Raw genomic sequence first — 16,874 nt, 5'->3', positions numbered from 1 at the left:
TGGAGTTAAAACACATACTTAGAATGTTATGGTGTCACATACATGGGTGAAAGCAGGGCACGCACATGGTCACGGGCAGAGACAGTTTTGCATGCTATTCCCAAAGTAGCATGTTGCATAGACAAAGCAGGATCTACATAACTCCTTTTTCTCTGTTGTTATTTTTGGAACTTGGAACATCTCCGCTGCGTCACCTTTGACCTTTGCTCTGTTGTTTATTTAGAGAGATACTGCTTCAGGGACTGAAAAGGCACTGTAGATTTTCTTTTATTATGAGTAAATTCTCTTGCTCAGTCAACATGCTCTGTGTGCTGCATTATTCAAGCCAATGTGAGCATCTGATATATCTTAGTGCCCAGAAAAAAGACACAGAAGGTGGCAGGTACTAACTGAGGCTATGTTCACTAAACCCAAACAATCACTCAATGAATTGATTAGTTATTAGTCAGCAACAATTCAGATAATCAGTTAATCCTTCAAGTAATCTATCTAGCAAAAATGTTAAAAATGTGTTGTTTCCAGTTTTCTGGTGTGAGAATTTCCTACTTTGGTGCTGCTTTATATGATATTAAATTTAATATTTTGAGATTTTAGACTGTTGGTTTGACAAAAACTATTTGGTGACTCTGGTTCTTATTGTTTTGTGACTGTTCTTATTGTTATTATGCTATTTATAATAGCTACTGCTATGATAAAAATGTATTTTTAACTGAGGCTGATAAAATGTATTTTTATCATAGGGATTATGTTAAAGTGACTATTAATTTTCCTTTCCTAAAAGATATCTGGCATCAAGTTATCAACTACTGGAAGTCAAACCGTTTTTAAATTGTAAAAAGTATTAATAAATCAATCCCGTGTTTGGCTACAGGCTGATGGCACCAAGCTCGTGAAACTCCCAGGTGTATTTTTTCAGATGAACCGTGAGGTGAACTAAAGTAGAATTTGAAGGTCAGGCTTGTGGCTAATTTCCTCCAGCCCGCAGCGATGAACGAGGGTGGGTGTACCCCTGCCGCGTGACGTCATCGCATCGTTCTTCGTACCCCGGGTCCATTCATGCCTGCCCCATCACATTGCCGTGCGCCTCGCCCTGTCCACACCCCACCTTTGAAACAGAGAAGTGAAACAAACGATAAATTGGGATACGTTTTTCCGTTGTGCGACTGGACTGTAAAACACGGAATTAAACGTCTACACTTCGGAGAGCAAGTTAAACAATAGGTGAGACCGTAATTATTTGGGTGCGCTTCATCCACGCGGATGTGACAGTTGCCGCCTCGCGCTGTTCAGTAATTCGGAGCGACCTAAAAACAAAAGTCCGTTCAGAAAATTCGCCAGTGTCAAATGTCGTTGCTGAGTGACAAACACTCACGTTGCAGGAGTACTTCAGTGTTAAGTAATTTCTAAGTCTGTAGTCGTTCCTCCATTCGGCATATATTTAATACACCCAGCAGCATTTTCTCCTATTAAAAGCCAACTTTGACAAGTTTGCCTGTTGTCTTACTCAGTCAGCATGTGTCTGTAGTGTACACAGAGCGCACTTTGTGTAGCTTAAATCCAGAAAATCCAACTGCAAATTTAGCTCTACTACTATTACCCGGTATTTTACATTGTTGTCACAACAAGAGCAACATCTGCAAACAACTCCTGCGAAACACGCACAGCCATCCGCAGATCTAACACCTGGACACATCTGTCAGGGCTCGAGGACAGTGGACATATTCACAGGTTTTCGTGTCTTTTTTTGAACTCCAACAGACATCACCAGAGCAGACATCGCGCATTGGACACAGCAAGTAGGTGAGTCAGTTATTTGGTCGTTACACACCCGGTGAAAGTGAAGGCACACACAGGCACACAAAGTCATACAAGTGGAACAGATGATGTGTAGGAATGTGGGTAATTGTTAGAAAACATTCACAGACACGTTTCTCTGAGTAATGCAACAGCTGAACATAAATATATATATATATAGATAGATAGATAGATGATCTTCATGCAACTTTTTTTTCGATTCCAGCACAAAAGAGAATTTGAGCAGAAAATAGTGGGTATGATATGTGTGAAATCTTATACTGACATTTTGAACTTTAAGCCTGTCAGCTGATATCTGTTAACTGGTGAGACAGAAGAGGAACAACTGGGTTTCACAACTTTATACTGCAGCAGAGCTCAAACAGTGGAATTTTTCAGTCAATGCAAAATGTTCTGTGTCACGAGAGGAAGAAAACGCTGTGTGTGTACGGGATCAGGAGAGTTAGACAAAGACAAACATAAAATTAGAGTGGTGTTGAGTTGGAGTTGTTGACATTGAGTCAAAACAGAGTCTGAAAGTGAGGGACGCTGGTAAATGATGCTCCATCTCTCCATCTGTCTTCCCCAAAATTTAGCCAGAACCAAATTAACTTGGCAGCCGAGATCTTGTGAGTAATGAACAGATTGAGGAGCTGTAATTGACTCTGAGTGAGTGATTCTGACCTTCTGGTTTTTTGTCTGTGTTGTGTTAAGGTCACTTGTAGTCATGGAACTTTTATGGCATCTGTTGGTCATCTTGTCCATAAACTGCTGGTTTTTGTTTGCCCGCTTTCTTTTTTTTTTTTTTTTTTAACTCATTTAAAGTTTCGTTGACTATTCTACACGGTATATGAAAAATTAATAATAAGTGTTATTAAATTATTATTATTAAATGATCAATAAACTAGAGAACTTTTCTCTTTTTACCAAGCACAGCAAAGTTATGCTGCTCAAAAGTTTCTGCTTTAAAATTTTGCAAGTCTTAGTATTCAACTAAAGATTGTTTTTACTATTGATTAATCAGGGGATTGTTTTCTCAATTAATCAAATAATTATTAAGCCTGTGGAATGTAGGGCTGGGCGATATAACAATTACAGTAATTAGTGCAATATAAGCTTATATTGTGATATAAAATGATATCACAATATAAAATGCTATAATTTTCTTTGATAGAATTAAACTGTAATCTGTTGATAAATGCTTCATATAATTAATTTCTATGCCCATATAACACGTACTGGCATCAATCATGAACTGTCAGTGGTGTCACAGACACAACAGAGGTATGATCATAAAGAAATGTTTAAAACCACAATTAACTGTCTGATTTCTTCAACTTTCACTTTTGCAAAATGTCAGAAAATAGTAACAAATAGTATAGCAGTATAGTTCCCCACAGCACAGGGTGTGTTCAGTCCAGAGCCCAAAGATACTCACTTCTCTGTCATATATGACAAAGAAAAGCATCAAATCTTCATATTTGGGAAGATGGGATCAGCTAATGTTTGGCCTTTTCTTAACTGAAAAATGACATGGCAGATTAATCGCTAATCACAATAAGTGCATATTCATTCTCTGCTGATGGACTGATCAGTTAATTGACTGATAGTTGCAGGTCTAAATCTCACAGATTCTTTCTTTCTTCTGTTGTTTTACCAGGATGGCTGCAGACTACTTAAGGACACACTTTTGACACTTCTTTGGAATCAGAGACATATGATCTAATGAAAATGTCTTCAAACGGAACAAGAGACCCATGCCACTCCCAACACCATATTGACTCCGAAAACCCGTTCATCAGTGCCACCATGTTTGCTGCAGGCATCTTTGGCAACGTAGCTGCACTGGTGATCCTGGAGATCCGGCGGCGCAGAGATACGAGGAACAGGGGCGCAGCGCGGCGCACATTGTTTCAGGTCCTTATCACATCGCTGGTGGTCACAGACTTGGTGGGGACCTGCCTGGTCAGCCCACTGGTGCAGGTGGCGTACTCACACAACACTTCCATGGTGGGGATGTCACCTGACAATAAAAGTGTGTGCATGTACTTTGGTGTGAGCATGACCTTCTTCAGTCTGGCCACCTTGTCCCTCCTCTTCGCCATGGCACTAGAGAGATGCTTTGCCATTGGATACCCCTACTTGTACAGCCGGCACGTCACCAAGAAATGTGCCTATATCACAATCCCAATGATTTTTGTGTTATGTATGACATTCTGTCTCCTCCCTTTTGCTGGATTTGGTGTATATGTACAATACTGCCCTGGCACATGGTGCTTTCTGGACATGAACCCAGAGCGAGGAGCAGACCGGGCCTACGCCAACCTGTATGCCACTATCATGCTGCTGCTGGTGCTGGCCATTGTGACGTGTAACGGATTTGTGGTGTACCACCTGTTCAGGATGTACCAACGTCGGAAGAGGAACGGCGGCTCGGTGATAGGATCCATGAGGGCCAACAACGACCGCAGGGTGATGTCCATGGCTGAGGAGGTGGAGCATCTCATCCTGCTGGTCTTCATGACCATCATCTTCATTATCTGCACACTGCCCCTAGTGGTAAGAGGACAGCATGTAACACACGCATGCTTTGCATTAACACACATACACACAGGAGGTTAATTAGATCTATGAGTCAGCTGGTCAATAGTCACAATAGAAATTGATTAAGTTTAGTCGATGCAGGTCCTCTGAGACATTGATGCAAATGGTTCAACTCACTTTTTTATTCACCAACAGGATTAGTTACTCCCCACAGACCCCAACCTCACTACTGCTAGCACTACTGTTTTTAATTTCAACATAAAATACTGGTGACAGTTAGGTTTAAAAATGTAAATATTGCACAACTCACGGTGTAAATACCAATTTTAAGAATTGAATTTGCCACTTGTATTTGAACTTCTTCCTTGAATGTATATAGAATAGTCATTTGTTCGCCACTGGAATCAGTAAAAGCTATTAGCCTTATTTCTGTCACTCTCAAAATCAGTAAGTCAGTGGTTATAATGACAATATTCTGGGGAAGTGGTGGAAGTGGTGCTTTTGCTAAAATAAAATCAGGTGACTGTAATACAGCAGAAGACAGCGCTCAAGCTACATTACAGTTCTACAAATGACAACACATTATCGATCAGGGCTAATGATTATTGTCATTGCTGATTAATCTGCAAATTATTTTCTTGATTAATTGATCATTTAGCAAAAAAATGACATAAAAAGAGAAAATGATTTTTAACTAACAGCCCAGAGGGATAATCAGTTTACAGTGATATAAAACAGAGAAAAGCAGTAAATCATCACTGTGGAGAAGCTGAAACCAGAGAATCTTTGGCATTTTTAATTTATTTTTTCCATGATCAGCTGATCAAAAGATCAACTAATTGTCTAATTGACATTAAAGTTGAGAGGGGTAGATTAATACTGTCCTGTTTTACAGTGAAACTCTTCAGCAAATAGTTCATGTTTGTGTTAGGTAGCTTAAAGATAATATCGTCATAAAGAATTACCAATATTAAACAAATGCATAGAAATGATAAACAAAAGAATATAATTTTTTTTGTGTGTATCTGATAAAGAGACATAAACATGTAACTGAATAGTTGACATGTGGACAGGAACATTTCCTTTAAGCGTATAAACCAGTTACCTGATCTGAATCACTTGATACAACAGTGGATGTAATGTGATATCTGTGTGTAACTGAGTCTCTCTCCACTTGTGGCATTTAGTGAAAATGCAGCTATTCATAAATAATACAGTAAAACTATGAGCTGTTCTGATGCCAAGTTGGAGACAGGAAACACTGTCGTAGAGTGTCATTCACAGCAGGTCTGAGTCAGCTGCTTATTTTGATACCACAGGTGAAAACTACATGTTTAAATATAGATTTTTGTGGTGATACATGGGCCTTGCAAAAGTATTAAACTCTTGACTTTTTAAACATTTTGTTGCGTTCCAATCCATAATTTGGATCAAAATTCATATATTTCAATAATTCAACCTTTTTCAATTTTGGGGGATTAAAGGAAAATATAAATGATCATTTTGTATTACTGATATAAAATCAGTTGATATGGTATATACATCCCATGAGCTTATTCGGTCTGATCACTCTAATCATTTCTAGCTGAGGAAGGAGCTATCGTAGCATCAATAGCAGGACAAAACTAAAAAACGCAGCATGAGTAAAATTTTATTTTTTTCAATTCTATACTTTCACACATTTCTGAAAATCTGGTACACATCACACGCAGAAAGGTCAAGGGCTCTTCTGATATTTGAAGGGAAAAGCCACATTACAGACAGCAGACTTGTAGTACGCTGTGTAATTGTAAATGACCTGAGGATGAGGATTTAATCAGTAATATCATCAGGAAGCTATTTGGACAGAGGGTGTTATGAGAAGAGAAGACTATCTGACTCTGAATCTCAAATATAGCAAAAAAAAAAACAAAGCAAAACATCATCTGTGACTGATGACCTGATGACTCACACTTAGATGCACAAATAATGGACTGTAATTACTCTCACAGCAGAATCCCCTCTGAGACACAATGTCCTGTACATTGACGAGTAACTCACTAGGGATGTATAAAGTGAAAGCACATGCTAATAGCTGTAGGAACTTCTTAAGACGCCCTGGTTGCGTGTTGTCACCAAACTTATTGTTGGTTAAAATACACTGTTAGCTCATCAAATAAAAGATAAATCTGATAAAACAAGCTTCTCGTGAGCTGAGAGCTGAAGCCAGTACTGGCACAAGTGAAAACCAGTTTTGATAGGTGAGCCAGAACGTTGATTTTGCAGACTACTGACAATCAGGATGCACGGATGGACGAAAGTACAAGTGACTCATTGTCTGGTGGCCCATTATGCTGTCTCAGTAAGACTCCTGGGCAATCTGTTTATAACCACCACGGTCCTGAAAGTGTCACTTTGGGCTTCAAATGGGAAATCAATAACTTTCCCAGCGATGTATGATGTTGTGCACTTTACAGCAGACAGCAGTAATGGGCTATTTGGTTTGTTGCTGCATTTCAGTTGTGGCTTGAAATGCAGAGTCATAACCTTCATCTCTGCAGTGATTGCCAAATTCTGCATCATACTTCATTTAATAGAGGGAGCCAATTTTATGAGCTGTTTCACAAAACAGAGCCTTTTACAGAGTTTGTCACCATGAGTGTAGGCAGAGAGAAGCCACCATTTATAGGCAAATACTTACACATTTATAGTGTTTCTAAATGAATACAGTATTTTTTAAAAATCATTTTAACCCTACTAAAAGTTTACTGCTACCTAAACAGACAGGACATTATCTACTTGTGTTAACACTTGGGTTTACACTAAACTGAGAAGTGTGTTGTGAACTTTCCTTTTGAAAAACATTACATTATTTGTGTCTATTCAAATGTGGGGGGTTATTAAAATGTCCTGCTGTGTAGGCTGTGTGCCACATGTGGACTACTGCAGGCAGGTAAAGGACACAGGGATCAGCTTTCCTCACTTCCTCATCAGGAGGCAGAGCAGAACAGATGACTTGGGTACAGTGAGGTTAAACAAGGACAGGGACTGAGACAAAAACACATTAGGCAACATCAGATCACCTCTTCTGTATCAGCGGTGTCTCAAAAACATCATGCTTGAAGGCCATACTTCATCATACTGGACTTTTTGGTTCCTGCTGATAATGTCACTTCTGGTATTTGACCAGTGGAATATCTGTGTGGGGGGGTATTAAAATAGTTTACTTCAAACAGACTCTACTCTGGATGCTGATGGTGTTAGCCAGTACTGGCTCCATCTATGATTTGTTTAAGCACTGCTTACATTACTCCACGACTCTGTACATGGATCATTGGATCAGGGGGGTAATGTATGCATGGCTAATGTCTCAGGGCTATATCTGGACACATTAGAGAGGAACAGCTAACACTAGCCTCCTTTGTACAGTTTGGGTAGAACCCAACACTCCCGCTGTGTTCAGGTTGTATGGAGATGGGAAAGATTCTGATGCCTACTGACAATGTAACACCATATCTATTCAAATTGGGTTTAAATATACTGAAAGGCAGATGTTGGCTGACGGGAGGCGTCCGTCTTGGTTTGGTATCAGGCACTTGTGTTTTATTGAATGCCAATTTGGATATATCAGAGCTTTAAGAAAAATCTGAGTTTCTGAGTCACAATTACAAGTTATATGTTGATGTGTACACTAGTTACAAGTTGGAAACTAGTAATTACGAGAACTCATGAATGCAGCATTAGTGTGCAGGAGCTTAATTATGCCGGGTGTTGGAAAAACATGAATGAAAAGTGACGTCTAGTGGGAATCAGTGTTAATGCTGTCAGGCTAGGCTAACTACTGTGGGGACTTGATGAATCATATAGCACATCTCCTTGCCACATCAGTCCTCAAATGTCAGACACTCACTGCCACCCACTCAGAGGATCGAAACCTTTTTGAAACCTGTTTGTTTAAAACAGAATTATCAGGATTATTATCTGATGCAGACACAGATGTGCTAAGTTCAGTAGACACTGGCTTTATTTTGTAAGTTTGTGTTTTTTCAGTTTTGCTAATTCACTCTCATTTTTAATTTAGCAACACTGAAAAGGTTGTAGTAACATTTGGCAGACACACCCTGTTCTCTCTCTTTATTTTTCCCTCTGATAGCAAGTCTGTACATTGGTAGTTGTTTTCATTAGTCTGTATATGTGCGTCTTCATGTCTGCTGTGTCTACCTATTAGCTCATTTTACTTTCTATCAGGCAGCCACTGACAGTCAGCAGGCCTTTCACCACAGCAGACAGAGGTCCTCATAACATTAATTTCATCCATATATGATAAAGTCTTCATATAATGGGAATCATATGTCATATATACAGTACTTGTAAATCACTAACTTGTGGCAGTCACAGTCTTGTCTGCTCATATTTTCCCTGAATGGCCACATTAACCTATTGAGAGACAGTTCCATTTGTTGCCTGCAGAGAGATACAGAAAACCTTTTACCATCCTTCATTTAAAGTACACACTAAGTGATCATGCTGAGGGGGATTTGGTCCCTTCTGTTAAAGGAACATCCAGTCTCAACTAGAATTTCCTTTCTCATTCCTCTCTAGATGAAGACAAAAATGTCCTCTTTACTGATGCCAGCCGTTTACATTTCCAGTGTTAAGCTAAGTTCTGGTGCCTAAACAGAACATTATAAAGGATCTCAGAGCCCTGTTGAATAATACTTTCCAGAGGAGATACAGATACAGATACAGCTTTAAAGTATATGCAGCAGAGCGCTTAGCTCAGTCACTCTTGAGGACATTACATAGATCTACATAGACTTACCCTAAACAAAACCATAACCACTACTTCCCTAACTCTAACCTTAACCTAACCCCAACTCAACTTCTTCCCAAATGGTGGCACAGCTTTTGTCCCCAATTAGACAAGCAGTTGCTAATTAACTGGTCTTTAGCAGTAGCCTGTGACAGAAACAGAAACACACACACACACACACACGCGTATCTCAGTTAAAACACATGGGCTAATATAACACAATAAGTAGTTAAAATGAACAGCCACCACGACTGACAGACTGACTCACTGGTTGTGTGGCATTGCTGGATTAATCATAAGGAAATAAATCATATCATTGTTTAAAACATGAATGACATGATGATATGAAAATGTATGCTAGCATTGTTACTTTAAACTGCCAAAACAGATCATCTGTCCAACCTAGCAGCAGTAACTAAAGAGAGTGCAACTTTAGTTAACATTTTAAAGGTGTTTTACATTAGCTTTACAGTTGCAGGATTCCCAAGGCTATACATTCAAACATACTAAACACTGCAATTGCATAATTTATTAAGAACATTACATAAAACACTCATGGGTGTCCAACTGGCAATGTGATACCATAGTCTGAGGTCAGGACAGCATACACACACACAGACACACAGACACACAGACACACACACACACACACAGAGCGAGATCACATTACATTTTTCTGCCAATATGAAACTGTGGGTGTCTGTGTGTGATGTGCCTCCAGTTATCTGTGATTGCATTAAAAATGGAAAAGGCCAGTCTGTAGCCTTTAGCACACAGACAGACACTGATGGAGAGGTAGAGGTAGAGTGAGAAAGACTACAGCAATGGAATTTGAATAGTAGGTTTTTTGTTCCAAATTCATGTATTTTGAGGTATATCTTTTTCATATGACTAGTAATAAAGGCAAGGCTGGATTTGAACCCAGGACAGTGCAATAACGTGCATTTTTGGCTAAGGAATGAACAAGAGACTCATAATCAGGCCCTCACAGACACTTCACATTAAAACTTTTATTACGCTTCCTGTTGGCGCTCAGAGAGCCAGAGAAAGTGAGCTCACAGTGTGAGTCGGATTTCATGGCTCAGCCTGAAAAAAAAAAAAAAAAAAAAAAAAAAAAAATTCACACACGCACACACAGCCCTTCGCCCACTGTTTTCTTCTCACACACATGGCATGGCCTGTCATTAATCACAGTAACATTCTCATGTGGTTTGGTTTAAAGTGATGTTGGAATTATTCTGCACCTCATTCATCTTTTATTCTAAAGTTTTTTGATTTCTAATGTTGATTACTGGTTTTATTGTTTCAGTGATTTAACTTTTCCTAAATTACTTATGTAACAAATTACTATCTTCATGCAGCTGTTGAGAAAATCTGGAAAAAGTTTACATTTAACAGCTTTTTAATCCGTGAAACTAACAGCTGCTGATAAGCTCATAAGCAAGACTCCTAACTACCATTTGCAGCTGGAGTTAGGTCAGTGGAGAATAACTAATTAGTCTTTATGGCAATGATTCAGCCACTAGTGTGTGTGACTGAGCAACAGGAAATTGGCCTAATGAGGTTGGCGTGACAGTGTTGGTGCAACCGCTGCCATCTCAGGAAGCTGGCTGCTTTTATGGAATTCAAACCTGAGTGGGTTTAGAAGAAAAGCTTTGTAATGGAAGAGGGAGGAGAGAGTGTGAGAAATGCAGAGAAAAGTAAGAGGACAAGAATGGGTGGAGGGCAGAGGATGATAAAAAGACTCAGAGGTGAATAAAAGAAGCAGTGCTTTTTCAGTTAATAGTCTTACTACAGTCAGTCACAAGGTCATTTTCCTCTCACATTTAACTTGATATTGTTCCTCTCTGACCCCCTGAGAGAACAGCAGCAGGAATTTCTAAACCTGTGAACTAGTCATAGCTTCCCTAAATTGTATTAAGATACTGGTTCCCAACCTTGCAGTCATCAGCCCAGGGGTTTTACTGTTCCAGCAAGTCACTGCAGTAGCTGATATCACTGACATTTTTTAACCACAGAGGAGGAACTAATCAGTAAAGTTTGCTGCTCATTCGTGGCCTCAGTGGTGCTCATAAAAAAAGCTGCAGTCAGAAGCTGTTTCCATTTGAAAAGGTTGTGGTGCAGCAGTTATCGATCAGAAATACCAAAGAACAGATGTCACAGACATGTCATGTGTAGGACAGTGAAGTAGAATGTTGGTGTTTAGTTTAGTTTTAGTCATTACCATGATTACAAACACTGTATTGTCATATATTTTATAATTCTGCCCTAGAAACTCAGTAGCCAGTAACAATATTTGAAAAGAAAAAGAATGTAACTTTCTGACATCTGTTTTACCATGTAGAATATTATTACACCATCAAAATAAATGCCAGTGAAAATAGCATTTAGAATATGCAATAATTACAAAACTAAGCAAAAACCTCTGGATAAAGCCAGCTCTATCAAGTTAAAGCTAGCTGATGAGACAGCCTTAGCTAGCCCTAGCTTAAGATACATTCAGATACTCTCCTTTGCTGTTATCTGAAATTGAAAAATATTAATTTTGATTAACCAACATCCTGGTAATTTAGTTAAGTCCAGTCACTACTGAGAAAAACAGCTAAAGCAGACTAGCTAGAAAGTAACTTAGCAAGGTACAGTAGCAGTAGCTGCCATCTTTATTTATGAACTATGAACTCTAAATAAACAGTAGCTTCTTACACTACAAAATGAAGAGAAATAGAAGAGCATTTTTTCACCAGAGGATGAAATCATTTTAAATCCTCTTATACTTATTTGAAAAAGAAAAAAAAGATTTGTTTTGCATGTCAAATTATGTAGAAAGTGCTTGGCATTAGTGCATGACTATAGTGTGCAGGTAGTAATCAGTTACAGCACTAAGGCATTAGTAATGAATGCAAACCTTATTTCACAATAAAGATTCAATAACAGAGTATCTGTGTGTGTCCACTAACTCAGCTGGATATCAGCATGGGAATCTGAATTTGGCTCGGCCTCAGCATCAGACATCTGACTCTCAGCCTCTCCTAAAACCACAGAATACACACACACATTTGCTTTCTCAATCATTTATAGGCTGACTGTGTTTGCCTCTGCAGTTTGTCATGAAAAGCAAACAAAACGATGCAGAGAGTAATTCAAATATCCTCTTTCAATTAAACGTTACTCTGTGCTCTGCAAACATCCTGTGCCAGGATGAGAGATTGTGCTTTCTGCATGGATGACGATAACATCAGGAGTGTCCTTCTTGTTGAATGTGCAAGAATGACTTTTTGAATGTACAACATTATCCAAGGGCTAGTTTGGAAATTAGTCTAAATGTGTTTGCTCAAAGTACACACTCAAAGCACAATGCAAATGGAATTAATTGGCCTCTATGAGTAACTGGCTGGGAGATGCTAATTGGACGTACAAGTTCCCATAGAGCCAATACAAACTCATTTGTGGACATTGTTATTATGTCAGCCAGTCTTTCAACTAACTGATCATAATCTAAGTAGATTTTTGTCTTCTCCAGAAATGGACAAATGAAAGGGGTTATTTGTACTTTTGCACTCAGGAGTGGCTTTGGATCTGAGCTTCAGCTAAATGGCTAAAATAATTGAACTATGACTAAGATCACAGAAAAAATGATTTACCCTGTCTTCTGGTTGTTCCTACTTGAGAGTCTGTGAAGTGCTTTTCATAATGATGGGCTACAGTCCAAAGATTGGTACTGGGCCTCAGAATGGTTGCTATAGAGCAACAAGGAAACTATACAATTGGAAAAAAGGCTAGACTAGTCTAGGCTATTAAAAGCTATGTGTGCATTCAGCAATAAATAATTACATAGTGCAGTCTGTGTGTGCTACACTTGACCTTTCACTGTTGCTAAGGTGGCTGCTGTATATTTTTAGCCACACTAGCGATCTATAGCTGTGTTAGTTGGTTCCACTAGCCTCAGCTGTGTTTAGTGCTAATCAACGAATCTTCGCACGCTAACAAGCTAAACTAAGATGATCAACTTTGTAACTGCCAATCTTCAACATGTTAGCATTGTCATTATCAGTATGTTAGCATTAGTCTTATGTCTACACAGCTCATGTAGCGAAAGCAGCACATTAGCAGCGCAGTGCAGGTCCTCTGCCTTGGTCTGGGCACAGGGTGTGTTCGGGCACAGTATTAAATGTAGGTCACCCATGTATTGGTAGCACTCAGAACCCAATACTAAAGTTGCACATGTAAACCAGAATTAAATAGACTTGAGATGTAAAAAGATGTTTGGGGACTGTATAGCTCAAGTAAGACACAAGCAGTTATATCAGAGAGAGCTGGATTGACTAAAATAGGAGCAGATCTGATCAGATCACTTGAAAGTTGCTTTGGATAAAAGTATCTGCCAAATGTGTAAATATAAATGTATATCGATTCTGTCAACTGGAATATCTGTGTAGATAAGCAGATTTTAATTATGCACAAAAAATACAGGTCAGATGGAGTTAAGTGGTTTTGATTTCTATCATTCATCCTCCTCATCAGGCTGTCACACTGCTGTGGGTTTATTGTGAGAGTTATAACCAGGATGTTAGCTAGGGTGTGGCTGTCACTGGTAGCGTGGATGGTGTTAGCAGTGGAATTATACCTTGGCAGTTAACGTAATCTCTCTTTTCTCACTCCCCTCCTCTTCCTTGCTCTCTCTATCTCTCAGGTCCGGGTGTACATGAACTCCATAGGACTTCCTACTGAGTCCCACCTCAAGGACCTGATCGCCCTCCGCTTCATCTCTATCAACTCCATCATTGACCCCTGGGTTTTCATCCTCTTCTCCCCCAGCGTGCTGCACTTTTGCTGGGCTTCAGTCTACCAGGCCCCCCTGGGAATCTCCAGGGGCTCCATGTTTAAATCATCTGTGGCTAAAGACAATTCAGCTAACATAGAACTGTCTCGCCCAACACTGGACTACAACAACCATTTTCAAACTGTGGAAAATCTATGACCATAACAGTACATTACAATGAGATATTTCTATTTATTGGACACATGGTTGTGGACGGTGTGTTCTCCTTGGTGATCACATGAAGTGGAGAGGTTTTGTGGGCCTCAACATCTGCTCCCTTTGGGTGGTGTTTCAGATCTATTTTGTGGGTGTTTCCATGAGATAGCGGTACTTTGTGTCAAACTGATAAACACTTCCATCCAGTTCTATCAGCTGGTGGCTGTCTCTCCCCTTTTACTGGGTGTTTCCATCCTCTTCTAGCATTTCAGCAAATTTTGATTGCATACTGACTTCTCTAGAGCTTTATATTCAAAGTTAAAAAAGCTCAACATTTTGCCTCCTTTGCTGCTTGTACTTTATGTCAGTGAGTCAATTAAATGAAAAGGCTGCTGAGAAAGACTTGATTCAGATTCTGTAATGATGTGGAATTGACAAACTACAAGTGCTTTCATCTACACTGTAAGTCAAAGCTGTTCAGTCTGAGAATCTTGAGCCAGCAGAGCGCAACATAGTAAAAACATTGTTCTGTCACTGTGTACAGGAAAGGGATGAGCCTTCGTTTCAGGACAAACAGAGAAGGAAGTGATAATTAATGACATAAAGCCTTGCATGTTCATGCCTTCACTGATTCACGTGCTGCTTTCCAAATAGCTGTTACCTCAGAATAGTGAGTCGAGTGAGACGTCACATTTCCACAGGAACCATTTCCACCTGCCAATAATATGTAACTGTATAGAGCAAAGCATGGAATCCATATAAAGTCAAGTGAATACAAATAGATGTAAATGTATGAATAATAAGTAAGCACATCCAGAAAAAAGGCCATGTATTACAACAGAAAATAAATAGACACATTTCAGTGCTGGTGTAAATATAATCAGTTTGAAGCACACCTAGATATAACCTAGACATGTTTCTACAAGTGAAACAAGGCTGATACACACTTCACTGATCAGGGATCATCATCTTGAAAACATTATCTTATCACCTTAGAGCTTCTTAACCTCTGGTCTGCTTTTGTAACCTTTCCCCTCACATCCATACCAGATCCCTGCTGGAAAGGTCAAAGGGCAAAACGCCTGGAGAGACGTTCAGTGTATAAGACAGAACTTCACTCAGGGAGTGGGCAGAAAGAATGATAAACACAGTAGAGGTCATACTGATGGCAGTGACATTATTTAGTTATGTCTGTATATGTACATTATGTAGCATCTATTATAATATTTTCGAAAAGTATGAGACACAGTTACGTTTTGACTTGAAAACGTCTGCTTCTTGTATTGTTAAGTAACAGCAGATAAATATTCTTGCATAATCTTGCTGTAATTATAATGCATGTGACCTACTAAACTGGCAACTGAGTGTAAATCACCTGTTACTCTTTAAAAAAGCACCAATGTTTATTTTGAATTCATGCCACAAATAAGTTGTCGGCATGAACATGTCACTGCGGGACAAAACTCTTAGCAACTTAAAAATATTTCCTCTTGTATCTTGTTTTGTTTCCTCCTGGGATGTATTTTCAGTCACATTGCCTGTAAGTTACTTGGAAAAACCATGAAAGGAGTGCCCTTGATTTCTATCCATCAAATTGACAACTAAAGTGCCATTTGAACTGCATTAGTTTTACAAGGGAACATCCTGAAATCTCATTTTTTTATTCAGCGTGTGTCTTTCCAGAGGAGCGTTGGTATGGGCTTAATGACATCTCCTTAAATTGCCCCTCACAGCCCACATGGAAAACGTCATGATTACAGTCTCTGATTATATCCTCATGCTGATTGTTCATCTATCAACTACAGAAAATGGAGGCCCACCAGTTCAGTTCTAAGCTTTAAATCCCCCCTGCTGTAGACCGTATCGGTCAGTATTAATGTTTATCAGTAGAAAGTTACGTATGATGGATTCCTACTGGGTGAAATTACACAATACCGTGGGGACATGTAACTATTACAACATCTCCTCCTTCAGAATGGAACTGGGCTCAAGTGTCTGGCAAGAAAATAAGCTACTACAGATTTTCGTGGGATCTCCGGCCATAAATCCCTCAAAAAAGAAAAACACGCCAGCTGGAGTGACTCGGGTTACATAACAACAGGGGTTCAGTTTATATTCCAAGAGTTTGGTCCTCAAGTGTTAACAATGTGAGAAAAACTGCAAGTTCTCAACAATCTGTTGTTTTAAAAGATGCCAGACAATGTGAGAAGTGTGTAAGTGTCAGGTAAAACTTTGTGGCTGTGAGCCATTATGTGAATGTGTTTGTGTGGTGTGTGTGTGTGTGAGAGAGAGATATTGTTTGGCTATTGTGTTGTAAGAACAGCCGTTTATTGCCTCCCCTGGTCTGTTGTTGGTTCAGCATCACAATGTTCGGTGTTTACCACAGACGTGCTGCTTCCTGTGGATGTTATTTGTGAATTTTGCCTCAGTGTATACATGTGTGCGCCCCTGCATGTGTGAGCGCTTTTTCCTGTTGTTATTAGAGTTTGTGAGTGTATTTTTTGCAAATATAGACGTTTCCATATATATGCTTGTGTGTCCATGTTCCTATAATAGGTGGTGTGTGTGTGCATGCTAGTGTGTGTGTGTTTGTGTGTGTGGGACAGACAGCACTGAAATGTAATGATGTCAAACCAGAATGCTACCTACCTGGATGTGTTGCACTCTGTAATTATAAAGTACTGTAGATGAAACTGAATGCACTGAGCACACAAGTGTGTATGTGTGTGTTTTATGGCTTGTGTAAATAAACATCTCATTCACCAAAAA

At 39.3% G+C, this 16,874-nt stretch overlaps 1 protein-coding gene across 5 annotated transcripts; it reads left to right on the top strand.

Moving 5' to 3' along the window:
- Window positions 1–789: 789 nt before the first annotated feature.
- ptger2a (prostaglandin E receptor 2a (subtype EP2)) lies at window positions 790–16,874 on the top strand. 5 transcript variants are annotated; one of them, XM_018701778.2, is made up of 4 exons: window positions 790–1,221; window positions 1,759–1,796; window positions 3,455–4,353; window positions 13,821–16,874. In XM_018701778.2, the coding sequence occupies exons 3-4, from the start codon at window positions 3,520–3,522 to the stop codon at window positions 14,106–14,108; spliced, it is 1,122 nt and encodes a 373-aa protein (XP_018557294.1). In that variant the 5' UTR covers window positions 790–1,221; window positions 1,759–1,796; window positions 3,455–3,519; the 3' UTR covers window positions 14,109–16,874. The 5 variants fall into 5 exon arrangements, with proteins under 5 accessions (XP_018557294.1, XP_018557293.1, XP_018557292.1 ...); XM_018701777.2 differs by having other exon boundaries at window positions 1,759–1,800; XM_018701776.2 differs by having other exon boundaries at window positions 790–1,796.

Source organism: Lates calcarifer, linkage group LG7_2, assembly GCF_001640805.2.
Source record: "Lates calcarifer isolate ASB-BC8 linkage group LG7_2, TLL_Latcal_v3, whole genome shotgun sequence".
Classification (NCBI taxonomy): Eukaryota; Metazoa; Chordata; class Actinopteri; family Centropomidae; genus Lates; species Lates calcarifer.
The sequence above is the reverse complement of the archived record's forward strand: the minus strand, read 5'-3'. Positions and strand labels throughout refer to the sequence as shown.